General features: G+C 44.3%; 1 protein-coding gene across 3 annotated transcripts in view; it reads right to left on the reverse strand.

Moving 5' to 3' along the window:
- Window positions 1-13,661, reverse strand: part of AIMP1 (aminoacyl tRNA synthetase complex interacting multifunctional protein 1) — a 77,010-nt gene that overhangs the window by 45,123 nt on the left and 18,226 nt on the right. Inside the window, exon 1 of one of the 3 annotated variants that reach the window (XM_074993473.1) lies at window positions 13,281-13,418. The exons of the other annotated variants lie outside the window; for them this stretch is intronic. Within the exon in view, the coding sequence (XP_074849574.1) occupies window positions 13,281-13,309 (29 nt within the window). The 5' untranslated portion in view covers window positions 13,310-13,418. Of the gene's footprint in view, window positions 1-13,280; window positions 13,419-13,661 lie in introns of those variants that run through there. 3 annotated transcript variants of the gene reach the window in all.

A 13,661-nucleotide genomic window follows, 5' to 3' on the forward strand; every position in this document is an offset into this window, starting at 1 on the left:
TGCGCCTCTTGGGAAATCATTCTGGTACAACAATCTAAGCCTGTTTCTCTGAAAATTTTTAGTTATAACACTCTTCACCAGGGGCTGACAAGACCCAGGAGAATAGCCTCCCTAGCCTGTTTAACAGTACAGGTTGAACTGCTCTAACCGAACACTCTCTAGTCTGGCAACATCCATAGTCCAGCAGGATTTCAGTTAGTCAGACAACCACTTATCACTGGTATAGCCAAGTTTCCCCACAGTCCCATAAACTTTGTTTACAGCAACCAGTTATGGCTCTCAGTGTTCTGGGCTGCTATTTAGGTCTAATTTACCTCTAAATGTCTTGTCAGAACCCAGTAAGCAGTGGAATCATTGTTAATGCTGCTAGACAATACTGACCTCCTGTGGTTCGGCACTGGTTAGGGTCAACCTATAGTGAAGTAAAACCATTTTAAAATGTCCATAAGCATAATTTGCCTGACATTTTCTAAGAGAGAATTAAAAACTAACATCTCATGCTTACCAGTTAACCTTAGTGATCTTTGAGAAATATGTAAACTATAATTCTCTCAAGGGAGTATAATACTAACAGTGCAAGCTTAGCCGACAACAATAAAAACACTACTGAAACTTCAAAATGAACAGAACTGGTTCATTTTGTTGGTATCAGCCAAGTTGGCTAATGAGCTAAGGACTGAGAAATGAAATTACATGCTTACACTAGGTAGACTTTTCCCACTTGTCAAATAAAGTCCCAGATCTAATATCATATCAGAGGAGAAACAGGTATTTGAGATACTCTTAAGCTGGGTCTACACTATAATGTTCTGTCTACAGAAGTCACTGTTGACAGAGTTTTGCCAACAGAACCTCTGTCTACAGAGCACATCCACACCTAATAGGGGCTCCCCTTGTCAACGCCCTCTGCTGACAGAGGGCAGCCAGACTGCCCAGCCTTCTGTTGACAGAACAGCCCATCAGAAGCTCTGCAAACAGGGCTGCCAGATGAACTGGAAGCCCTCTCTGTCGGAGCCGCCCCCCCGGAGCGTCTCCACTATTTTTCTGTCCACAGAATGTGTCAGAGGTGCTATGCCTCAAAATTTCTCTGCCGGGAAAAAGGTTGTGTTTTGTCGCCAGATTCTAGACACAACACATTCATAGTGTGGACGCTCCCTTACAGAGGCAACAGAATGATATCAACTCTAGAACTCGCCTATATGGAGTGATAACAACATACAAATAAGTAGAGTTTCTTATGAATAAAACTTTGTTTGAAATTGCGTTCTTCATGTGAAACATAAAACATTAAAAATATTAGCTGATGGATAATAAAAGTGTGGTTTAATGTAATGACAATCAATATCTGGGATTTGCTTATTCATGTCTTCCTACCACTTGTTTTTCTGCCTGTGTAATCTTTGGATAAAACATTAAAACCATAAAAGAAGAGGGGAAAAACTGAATATTGTAATTTTGTAGCTGCTAAAGGGGAAACAGATACACCTTCTGACCTTTTGTTAAGTTCAAGTTCCAGAAAGGCACTCAGAAAAACCAAGTCACTGGGATTGAAGAGAACTACATCTGAAAGGTTGCTATCCCTTTATTACAGACACAGAACACATGAACAACGTACTTTGAAGACAGCAAGATTTCCTAACATTACTAAATGATATAACCAGAGTTATAAGAGTTACTGAGTTGTAGTTGGCAATTCAGGAACTGGGGCCTTCTGCTGAACTGCAGACTAACCCCACTGATAGCCCAAGCCTCTGATAGGTTGAAAGGTATCACCAGACCTGCTCTTAAACCCAGCTGCAGCACCAGGCTGGGGGCTGCTCCAAGTTCATGCCCTTCTTTACAGTTGCTCCTGTGTCTGCCTTGCTACATCACCACTTCTTGATTTCTGACTCTGCCTCTGACAACTAGACTTGTAAATGGAATGTTAATTTTCTTAACCGAGACGTTAACAGGTTTGTCATCAATCTATTCAGCAGCAGGAAAATAAGAAACATGGCAGGAAGATTCCTTCCATCTTACAAGTATCATCTAATCTCACTCCTTGAAACAAAACAGGTCAAATTTGTTCACTGGAAGAGTAGAGTTTACTTTATTTACTGCTTTATAAAAACAGAAGCAAATTAGAATGGAGCGCAAACAAGCCAAAATTAAAACAGATACTCTGTGAAGGTATAAAACTTTGAATTTATAGAGGAAACACTATGCAAGAATTTCAATATGCCTAACGTCTTCAGATCAGAACTGGCATATAACTCACAATGGTTCTGACTTTAAATGGAGGGGGCCAATAAAGAAAACAAACTATCAAAACAACCATTGGTGCTCTTTTGAAATGTAGTCTTTTCTCCTTTGTAAGTATAAGATATCATCATTTAGCGCTTCAATCATACGGTTTCAGTCCTCTCATTCTGAATCAATCACTGAAGGTACGTTTAAATACACTGTATAGACAGCAATCACAGGAAGGGCTGCGATAGCCACAAAATGCAGTGCTCCCGGTGCACGCCACTTCAATGGGCGGGCACCTCAACATGTCTAGGATCAGGATATGAATTATTAGCAGTGAAAAATGCAGGGCAAGTAAACACCAGAATAACATTTTTACTTTTCCATTTGGAACACTCAATGGATATTTTCACGCTGTGTTTTAAATGCTGTTATTATAGCACTGTTCCGGTACAGACATGGGTCCAAATACATTCTACAGGTAACTCACTGAAAAGACCATCAGGAAAAGACAGTTACCTGTTCTGTAACTGGTGTTCTTTGAGATGTGTTGCTCATGTCCATTCCAATTTGGGAGTGCGCCAGGTGCATGCCCAGTTGCCAGAAGCTTTTTGCCCTAGCTGATAGCCCTAGGGTCAGTGCAGCGCCCCCTGGAGTGGCGCCCATATGACTGTCCATATATTCACCACCCACCCCGCCCCCTGCTCAGTTCCTTCTTGCCGGCTATTCCAACAGAGAGGAAGGCGGGAGGGTTTTGGAAAGGACATGAGCAACACATCTCAAAGAACACCAGTTACAGAACAGGTAACTGTCTTTTCTTCTTCGAGTGACTGCTCATGTGCATTCCAATTTGGGTGAATGCCAGCCAATGCCTAGGAGGGGGGAGTCGGAGCATTGAAAGGAGTGCAGGACCGCCCTGCCCACCGCAACATCTTCCCATGCGTGATGCATAACTGCGTAGTGTGCTGCGAACATGTGAATGGAGGACCAAGTGGCCACCCTGCAGATGCCCTGGATAGGGACCTTGGCCAAGAATGCAGCAGAGTACGCCTGTGCCCTAGTGGACTGAGTCCTGATGTGGGGAGGAGGAATCCCCACCGGCTTGTAGCACTCTCTGATACAGACCACTATCCAGGTGGAGATCCGCTGAGAGCAGACTGGGGGCCCCTTCATCCTGTCTGCCACTGCAACAAACAACTGCTGTGACTTCTGGAAGGGTTTGGTCCTGTCCATAAAGAAGGCCAGTGCCCTCTGGACATCCAAAATGTGAAAGCTCTGCTCCCTAGGGGAGGCATAGGGCTTTGAATAAAATACCGGTAAGGCGATGTCTTGGTTAATGTGGACGGGGGAGACCACCTTAGGCGAAAACACTGGGTGGGATCTCAGCCTGACCTTATCTTTGTGGAACACCTTATAAAGTAAGTCCACCGTCAGGGCCCTGAGCTCCGACACCCTTCTGGTGGAGATAATGGACACCAGGAATGCCACCTTGAAGGTAAGGAACACCATAGAACAGGAGGCAAGAGGTTCAAATGGGGGAGCCATAAGCTTAGAGAAAACCAAATTAAGGTCCCATGTTGGCGGGGGTGGGGGGCGAACCTATGGATTGACTCTTTCCATTCCCTTCATGAACCTTTTCACCACCAGGAGGTCTGAGAGGACCGATGACCCCCGGACCCCTGGGTGAAATGCTGAAATGGCTGACAAACGCACTTTCAGGGAGGATAGCGACAGCCCTGGCTATCTTAGGGCCAGCAAGTAGTCTAGGATACAAGGTATTGGGGCCTCCCCAGGGACAACCCTTTTTGAGTGGCCCATATGGTAAACTTTTTCCATTTGGCTACATATGTTACCCTCATAGAGTGTTTCCTGCTGTTCAACTATACTTCCCTGACAGGTTTGGAGCAGGCCAGCTCGACTGGTCTCAGCCACGGAGCCTCCATGCTGTGAGATGCAGCGCCTGGAGACTGGGGTGCCGCAGTCTCCCCTCCTCCTGCATCAGCAGATCCGGGCAAAGTGGAAGCAACTCCAGGGCGCAAGTGGACATCTCCAAGAGGGACAAGTACCAGTGTTGTTGAGCCCAGGCTGGGGCCACCAGGATAACTGATGCTCGGTCTGACCAAATTTTCAACAGTGTTCGGTGGATGAGCGGTATTGGTGGGAAGGCGCACAGCAATGGTCTCGACCAATGAATCCTGAAGGCATCTGCCCAAGAGCACAGACTTCGGTTCTGGTAAGAGCAGAACGCCCTGCACTTCACGATGAGATGAGTGGCCAAGAAGTCTACCTGGGGACATCTCCATCTCTGGAAAACTGAACTCAGTACTTCAGTGTATCATGACCACTCATGGTCTATGAAGGACCTGCGGAGGCAGTCTGCTAGGGAGTTGTGAGCCCCAGGCAGGTAGAACGCCCTCAGGAGAATCTGGTGCTGGATGCAGAAGTCCCAGAGTGCGAGGGCCTCGAGACACAGGGGTGACGAGCATTCACTCGCTTGTTTGTTTATACAGTACATTGCCACAGTATTGTCTGTGCTGACTGCGACACACTGCCCCTTCAGCTCGCTCTGAAACACTTTGCACGCCAGCCGAATCACTCTGGGCTCCTGCATGTTTATGTGAAGCTGAGTGTTGGTCTTGCTCCACAGAGCTTGAATCTGTCAGTCCCCCAAGTATGCTCCCCAGCCCAGGTCCAAGGCACTGTGACCAGGGAGAGGGAGGATTGCAGGGGACTGAAGGGCACTCCCATGCAGTCCGACCTGGCTACTAGCCACCTGTGTAATGCCATTAACACTCTTGGGGAGACTGTAACTAACTTGTCTATGTTGTCCATGACAGGTCTATATGCTGAGACGAGCCACAGCTGGAAGGGGCGCATTTGTAACCTAGCACGCTGGACTACAAACGTGCATGCCGCCATGTGTCCCAACAGTCTGAAGCATCCCCTGGCCGTTACGGTTGGGAACCTGATCAGGCCTTGGATGCAAGATGCCATGGCTCAGACCCCGCTCTCGGGCAGAAACACTCTGGCTTGCTCTGCATCTAGTCGGGAGCCCACAAACTCCATGACCTGAGTTGGGGCTAGCACAGACTTTGCCTTGTTCACTAGGAGGCCTAATGTGTCGAACGTTTCTCGTATCAGCTGTACATGTCTCATCACCTATCTCTGTGACTAACCCCTGATTAGCCAGTCGTCTAGGTAGGAAAACAGGTGCACTCCCTGCCTGCGTAAGAAGGATGCTACTACTGACATACATTTGGTAAAGACTCTCAGGGCTGAGGAGAGGCCGAAGGGAAGGACTGGTAATGGTCATTCCCGAGCACAAACCGGAGGAACCTCCTGTGAGGTGGATAAATTGCTATATGGAAATACACGTCTTGTAAGTCAAGAGCGGCAAACCAGTCCCCTTGTTCCAGCATTGGGATAATTATGCCCAGGGATATCATACAAAACTCAATCTTTTTCACAAATTTGTTCAGGTTTCACAGGTCCAAGATTGGCTGTAGCCCCCCTTTCGCTGTCGGGATTAGGAAATAATGGGAATAAAATCCCTGCCCCCAGAATTCCTGGGGAACTTCCTCTGTAGCCCCCTTTTATAGGAGGGCCACTACCTCCTGCCTGAGAACCGTCTCATGAGAGGGGTCCCTGAAGAGGGACAGAGAGGGCGGATGGGAAGGGATGTAGGAAGAAAATTGGATAGCATACCCCTTTGCTAGCATGCAGAGGACCCACTGGTCCAACGTTATGATGCACCATGCATAGTAGAATGGGGATAGGCGGGATGAAAATAAATACTGAGCTGTGGCGGGTGGCTGGTGCGTCTCTCCCGACCGCCCCATCAAAACTGGTGTTTAGACCCCGGTGGGGGTTTCTGGTGGTTCTGGTCCTGTGTCTGGCGACCCTGATGTCTCCTATTATGGCGGCCCCTTCTCCTGTTCCCATCCCATTGTTGTGGGAACTGCCTGAATAGGGGCCTCGGGGTAAAATGCTTTCTCTGGGTCACCGGTGTATATAGACCCAGTGAGCATAGGGTGGTTCGTGAGTCCTTCATACTATGAAGCCTCTTGCCTTTCTTTTCTGAAAATAGGGAGGGGCCCTCAAAAGGGAGGTCCTGAATGGACTGCTGCACCTCCTGTTAGAATCCTGAGACCTGAAGCCATATCCTCCTCTCACGGCTATGCCCGAGGCCATGACCCTGGTGGCCACATCGGCTGCATCTAGGGCAGCCTGTAGTGCTGCTCTGGATATGAGTCTCTGCTCCTTCACCAGGGCCCTAAATTCCGACATGGTGTCTGGCAGAAGCAGCTCAGCGAAACGGTCCATGGAGGTGGCTGTACTGTACGCATACCTACTAACCATGGCTTGCTGGTTAGCAATTCACAGCTGGACGCCACCTGTAGAATAAACTTTCCTACTGCACAGGTCTAATCTTTTGGCCTCTTTGTTTTTAGGGGAGGGCCCCTGGACCCCCTGCTTCTTCCTACTGTTCTTAGCATCCACGACAAGGGAGTCAGGAGGAGGATGGATGAACAGATGTTCATTTCCCTGGTCTGGAACAAATACCAGCACTCATTTTAACTAGCTGTGGGCAAGGCTGAGGCCAGGGTCTGCCACACTGTCTTCGCTGTGTTGGCAATTCGTCCTTATAATGGGCAGTGCCACTCTGGATGGTCCAGACTTTGAGAGGATATTTGTAACAGGGTCTATTTCATCCCTGACCTCTTCCACCTGCACCCCCATACTCTGGGCCACCCTTCTCAACAGCTGCTGGTATGCTCCTCCATCCTCCAGTACCGGGGATCCAAAGGATCCAGCTAGTGCCTCATCTGGGGAGGACGAGGGCATCACGCTCTCCAAGCCCACCGGTGTGGTGGGGTTCCAGCACTTCCATTTGAGCCCTTGTGCTGTGCTCAGTGCCTGGGGTGACAGACCCCCTAGTGGTCTCTGGTGTGGTGCCATGAAGATGGGGCCACTCTGCACCTGGGATGGCACCGATTCTGTTGGTGCTGGTGCCCATTGCACCACAGTCCCCGGTGCCTGCAGGGGTGCCCATGCTTGGGTCACCTCCGACTGCACCAGTGCCGACAATTCCACTTGCTCTTTTGGCAGGGCCCCCAAAGCAGTGGTTGGTGTCGATCTTGGAGGATCTGAGGAGTGCCAGGCGCCCTGTACAGGAGTCCTGCATCCCACCCCTGTGCCTCATGGATAGCCCACAGGGTCCAGAAGGGCCATCGTGGGGGGCCTTTGCCATCCCCCTTCTAAGGGGTGTTGGGAGCGGTGTCGGTGCCCGCTGCGTCGAGATGACCTCGTACTCCCACTCCCACTCCGAGCTGAGCTGGAGTAAAACGAGTCCGACTGCGACGTGGATTCTGACACCGACTACCATGGCGGTGCCAAGAGTCCCATACCTCCTGCCAGTTCTTGTGCACTCTGCACCGTCTGCACGGCACCAAGGGAGGCGACCATTTGCTGGGGTCTCACCGGTGTCAGGAAAGATGCCGGGGTCTCTAGAGCCTGACCAGGTGCCTGGAACCGAGGCAATGAAGGCTCCCGGTGCGGTGTCGGTAGCGGCATTGTAATTTTCAGGAGGCCTTGTGCAGCGCTAAAGGCCTCCGGCATTGAGGGCAGTCTGGGAGAGTGCAGGCTCCCGCCCTGCACTGGAGTCAACGCCCGCACTTCATGACCCCAGTCATGGTGCAATCTGGTGGACTCCCCCGAAGCCTGCCTTCGCCTCCTTCTTTCTTGGGATCGATCCCAGTCTTGTTTTCTCTTCTTGCAAAGCACTGGGGACTGGCTCTAATGGCATCGGGTGGCGCTAGGCGCTGAGTCCTGCTATCGGTGCCGGGAACTTTCTGACAGCACTGACAGTGCTGGAGCGCTCTGCACCGACGATGCGGCACTCTGAGTTCCTGCTGGGGAAATGTCCAGGCGCAAGGCTGATTCCATTAATACAACCTTCAGCCATTGAGCTTTATCTTTTAAAGTCCAAGGCTTCAAGGCCTTGCAAATAGAGCAGCGCTCCTGGAAGTGTGCCTCATCGAGGCAACACAAACACGGCTTATGCAGGTCACTTTTGGGCATTCGTTTGCCACATTCTGAACAGATTTTAAACCCCGCGGTGCCAGGCATACCCTGGTGCTGAGGGGGGTTAAAGACCCCCCTCGGCTCACTAGGTGCTAAGAAGAGATATTTACCTATGAAGATAACTATCTAAACTATTTATAACTAATTAAAACAATAAAGGCTATTAGGGAACACTCAACAATGAGGGAGCTCCAACAACTGACAGCGCAGCGAAAAGGAACTGAGGGGGGGTGGGTCGGGCAGTGCATACATGGGCGGCTATACGGGCGCCATTCCAGGGGGCGCAGCACCGACGCTAGGGCTAGCGGCTGGGACAAAAAAATTCTGGCAACTGGGCATGCACCCAGCACACGCCCAAATTGGAATGCACATGAGCAATCACTCGAAGAAAAAAAAATTCCTTCAACACAAATACTACGTAAAAGCTTATTTATAATCCCAAATTTAAAATAGTGGGTTCCTGTCTCCCTCCCTGACTTGCGTGAGAAAATCTGAGTTACGTCAGGGTTGCAGGAATGCAACCCCTGTGTAACTTGAGGGTTTAGTGAAGAAGAAAGGAGGGGGAAGAAGAACATTTATTTTTGAGAAAATTTCTACATTTTAAAACCATCAGTATACTGTACACAGCTGAATGGGTATCTGTCACTTGTCCCAACTTCTGTTACCTCTGGGAATGATGATCCCTCTTTTAAATACATCTTTTTAAGAGTCTTTTCCTCCTAATTAACAATTCATGAGATCATTAGTTAGGATCTGGTCTTGCAGACAACAAGCACAGAACAGCTACAAGCAGCACTAACAGATGCTTAGGCCAGCCATAGTCTAAGACTACTAACCACAGTTAGCTTTCAAGCCACAAAGACATATGTGTAATACAGAGATAATTAAATTTTTATTTGAAATAAATCATTGCATAGTCTGTTCTGATACCCAGTCTCTGAGAGGTAGTAAGACTGGCATTAAGAAAGCGAGACAGCTTACCAAAGGTGATCAAATGAGAGTATAACAACAAGAAACCTGTTCATGATAGTCCAAGACAGAACAAATAAAACGTGAGCTGCCTTTAAACAATCACAGCAGAAACAATCTTTTGTTCATCTGAGAAAATAAGGCTACAGCCTGGAAATTGAGACAACCATGTTTTCCTGTTGAACAATCAAACTTTTTAAAAAACAAAACAAAAAACACTTAGCTGCCAGTAAACAGAGATGAAAATTCTTTTCCCCCAGCAATCAGGGCCTTATCTAGTTAACTAGCATTTTCTCCTAGACAGCTGTAGAGGCTCCAAAATCTAAAATCTAAGTTTAGCTTTTTTAAATATTTACAAACTGACAACTCAAAACAGGAACCTTCACAGCCATTTGGAAAGAGAGGCTGATGAACTCTCTTTTATATTCAAATTTGACACATTAACACGTGGTTTGAACTGGGATGACATTTTCTAGCTCATTATAGGGGCTCTTTTACATATTTTGCTTTACCTAATTCTTGACCTCCCTCCTCACCCTCCCGCCACTTCTGCCCCTCTGCTCTCTGATTTGCTTACCTTGATGATAATTTTTTCTGATTTGTCAACCTTGATTACTACTTTTTTGGTTCTCTGTGCCTTAAATATTGGGTCTGTTCTGGTATGGCTATGATGTGAAGAAGTGGGTCTGTCCCACAAAAGCTCACCTAATAAATTATTTTGTTAGTCTTTAAAGTGCTACTGGACTGCTTTTTAGTTTTGAAAGAAGGTCAAGGAGTGAATTATTAAACTATTATACTTGCGCACTTCAGCCACATGTCAAACTCACATCTTTTGCAACAAGAGAGTCACAGTAATTGATTTATAAGTTTACAAATAGTTAAGACAACCTACGAAAGAATATCAGGACTGAAGAATGATTTTACCTCCTGATAACCAGGCTCTATCCCAAATGAAGAACTTTGCTTTCCTAGTCCTAAGTGCCTTCCCCTCCCTATTTCTTAAAACTGGATATAATAAATACATTAAAAAAGTACTGATTTCCTAATTTCTTGACTTTCTAAATTCAGTAAGATTAGCAGAAAAAAAATACACCAATAATGAAAAGTAAAAATCAGAAACAGTATTAAAATAGGCTTTTTTACCCCTGAGGTAAACCAAATGCAAGGAGCTAAAAATAACCATCATCAGTTCATGAAACTATGAAGCAAACTATTTGAAGCTATATAATAACATATCTAAAATGAATGAGTGCAACATTAAGACTCCATAACTTTTATTATATATTCAAATAATTGATTTTATGTAAAAAAAATCAAATTAGATAAGTTGAGTAAAATTTAAATTTAAAGCAAAAACCCCTGTCCAAAAATAGTGACTATATACATATTTGAAAGAGCAGCTATGAGTCTTGCTCATAAAAATATAATCAATTTTAAATAGCAGACTTGCAGTTTTATTGTCACATTCAAAAATAATTAAAATATTAAAAACTCAAGTTCTCCTTTTCAGTAACCTGTCCAAGTAAAATTCAATTTCTTAAACATAAAACCAGCTCAATAATTAAAAGCAGAAATAAAAGCTATATTCTACTTTACCTAATGAAGAACAAATTATTTATGCAGTTTGAGAATGAGGAACCTATGCTAGTTCCTAAGTCATGCTGACTGCTAATGAGAGCTGGCAGCAACTGGTCCTTGTCAGTCACTAGAACTAGTCCTTCACTAGCATACTAAAATGGTATCTGCCATCTCATATTTGTGGAAGGATATATATCATCTTGAAAAAATGGGCCTTTTGTAAGAATGGCACCTGCAGGATTAATACAAATTTTGCAAGTTTTTTGACTAAAAAGTACAGTACCAAAAAATGAATATGTCCACATACAAGCCAACTACAGTGTTTCTTGGATCCATGCTTGATAGGGTTCTTTGAAAGACACAAGTAAAAAGCAACCACAAAAAGTTCTTCCGCTTGGAAAATTCATCCTTAAATATTTTGTTTTCTCAGCTAGCTTTTCATGTTCCCCTTCTTCATTTATTCATATGGTTATAAAACTTTTCCACTTTCTTGGAATGGAACTTATTGATTTCCATCAGGAAAAGAAAAACTACAGCATTCGGAAGCTATTAATGTACAAAAGCAACATACCCATTTAGGAATGTGGTGAATTAAACATAGGCTGTGTCTACACTAGCCCCAAACTTCAAAATGGCCATGCAAATGGCCATTTCAAAGTTTACTAATGAAGCGCTGAAATACATATTTTTGGAAAGGACCCCACCTACTTCGAAGTGCCATGGCCGCCCACATGCTAATGAAGCGCTGAATATATATTTCAGCGCTTCATTAGTAAACTTCGAAATGGCCATTTGCATGGCCATTTCGAAGTTTGGGGCTAGTGTAGACATGGCCATAGAGATGTTTGAAAATAAAATCTCTGCTTTTATATGGATTGTATATAAACTAAAAAATTGTGTTGTGGAATGGATATTTCAGATCTATACAGATTTCAATACAAGACTATTAATGATAGGAACTGACCCTACACAAACACTCCTCTTTTCTATAGTATATTACTTAAACTTCTTTTTAGTGAGATTGCTATATTCAAGGCAGAGATCAGTTGTTTAATTTTCCTTTATTTATTACACTAGAAAGACTGAAGTCATTTCTATTTAGAGGGGAACTCTTACTTCAACTTTTTAAATAAAAATCCATACATACAAACTGCTGTTTTCATTATATGTATTTATTTTTAAACCTTTCTCCTTAAAATATCTGCAGCAGAAATATTTGACCTTTTGATAGTATTGATGAGCCAAACAAGAAATTGATGAAAACCAAAAACGATTATTGACTGGCTTATTTCAGCTGAGTGAAATATAAAAAAACCTTCATAAATCTCATTATGAAAACATAGGATTTCTTAAATGTCAACTTTCGTTAGTAATGTAAGCATATTTATCTTTAAAAATGTGTTATTTAAACTTCAGTGTCCTAAATCATTCTGTCCCAGTCTTAAATTTTGTCAATATGTTCATGAGACTGGCATTTGACTGAGCATGTTTTAAAGCAGCCTATCCAAACTACACTATTACCACTCCACTCTCATCTGGTGCATAAACCTGGATTCCTCAGCCTGGCCACTCCATACGACCCAGGGCAGTAGTGATTCTGCCCAGTTTTCCTGGTTTTTGTCCTCAGATGTTTGACAAAAATAGCATCACTATCCCCATTTTCTAGATGGGGGAACTGAAGCACAGAGGTGTAAAATGACCTGTGGAAGGTCAAACAGTAGCCTAATAAGAGACTCCCAAATTTAGGTCCATATCCTCTTTATGTTGATTCACCTTCTGTGCAAATGCTAGCAGCTATAAAATCATTTCAGGAAGAAGTTTTCAAACTAACTTATGTCCTTCAGCTCCACATCAGCTGTTGTTAAAAGGCACTATGTTCAGCTAAGTGCAAACAAGTACCTTCTTGCTGAACTAGCAATCCCTCGCTGCCTAAACCTGGTAAGATTGCCAGAATAATCCACTCACTTATCTTCTGAATCTGAAATAAGATGCCACTACAAAGCCGAGTGCTAAACTGTAATGGGGAAACATTGCGGCACAGAAAATAAACCCAAAAGGTAAGAAGTGCTCCTGACAGGAGATTCCTGAGCTAAAAAGACTAAGCTGTAAAACATCAATTCATGCTCAATCATGGTTATATCAGGAAAGCTCCTGGAGAGAAGGAAATGGAAAGCAAAGCCTTCTGTTACAGCAAATGTATGTCAAGAAAACTGTATCAAATATACTCAAGAAGTCTACAAGATCAATTTTTTTCAAGATCATCAGTATGTTTTATTCAGACTCTTTCACAAACACCCCACTCTGGTATTTCACCTAATTAGGATATGCAAAAACACACTAGAGAGTCACATTAAGATATGCAACCAGTAATTTAAGACATTGCAACCAGTAATTTTGAATTAGTTAGCTGAACAAAAACTTACTTTAGGTATGTACTTTTCCTACTCCACATTAGTTGTCACTCCACTAATAAGGCTGCATGTAGATATCCAATATAAGTCCTGTTTTCAACTTCCTTCTACGCTTCCAACTACAGCAACTGATCAGCTTGCCATTATATACTATCAAATGGAACAGAAGAAAAATATTTCTAAAGATTGAAAGTTTACCACTAAAAATTAAATGCTAGGTTATTATCAAGAGAGATCTGTCTTTCAGAATTGCTCCTGGACTCTCATGATTTTTCAGTTGTTATGCTGTCAGCATAAGAAAATTTACATAACTTCATATTTCAAAATTTTCATACAATGAAACCTATGTAATTTTCTTCAGCATCTGTAAATAAAAATATGCAATATCTTAAG

Source organism: Carettochelys insculpta, chromosome 4 (genome assembly GCF_033958435.1).
Source record: "Carettochelys insculpta isolate YL-2023 chromosome 4, ASM3395843v1, whole genome shotgun sequence".
NCBI classification, from domain to species: Eukaryota; Metazoa; Chordata; order Testudines; family Carettochelyidae; genus Carettochelys; species Carettochelys insculpta.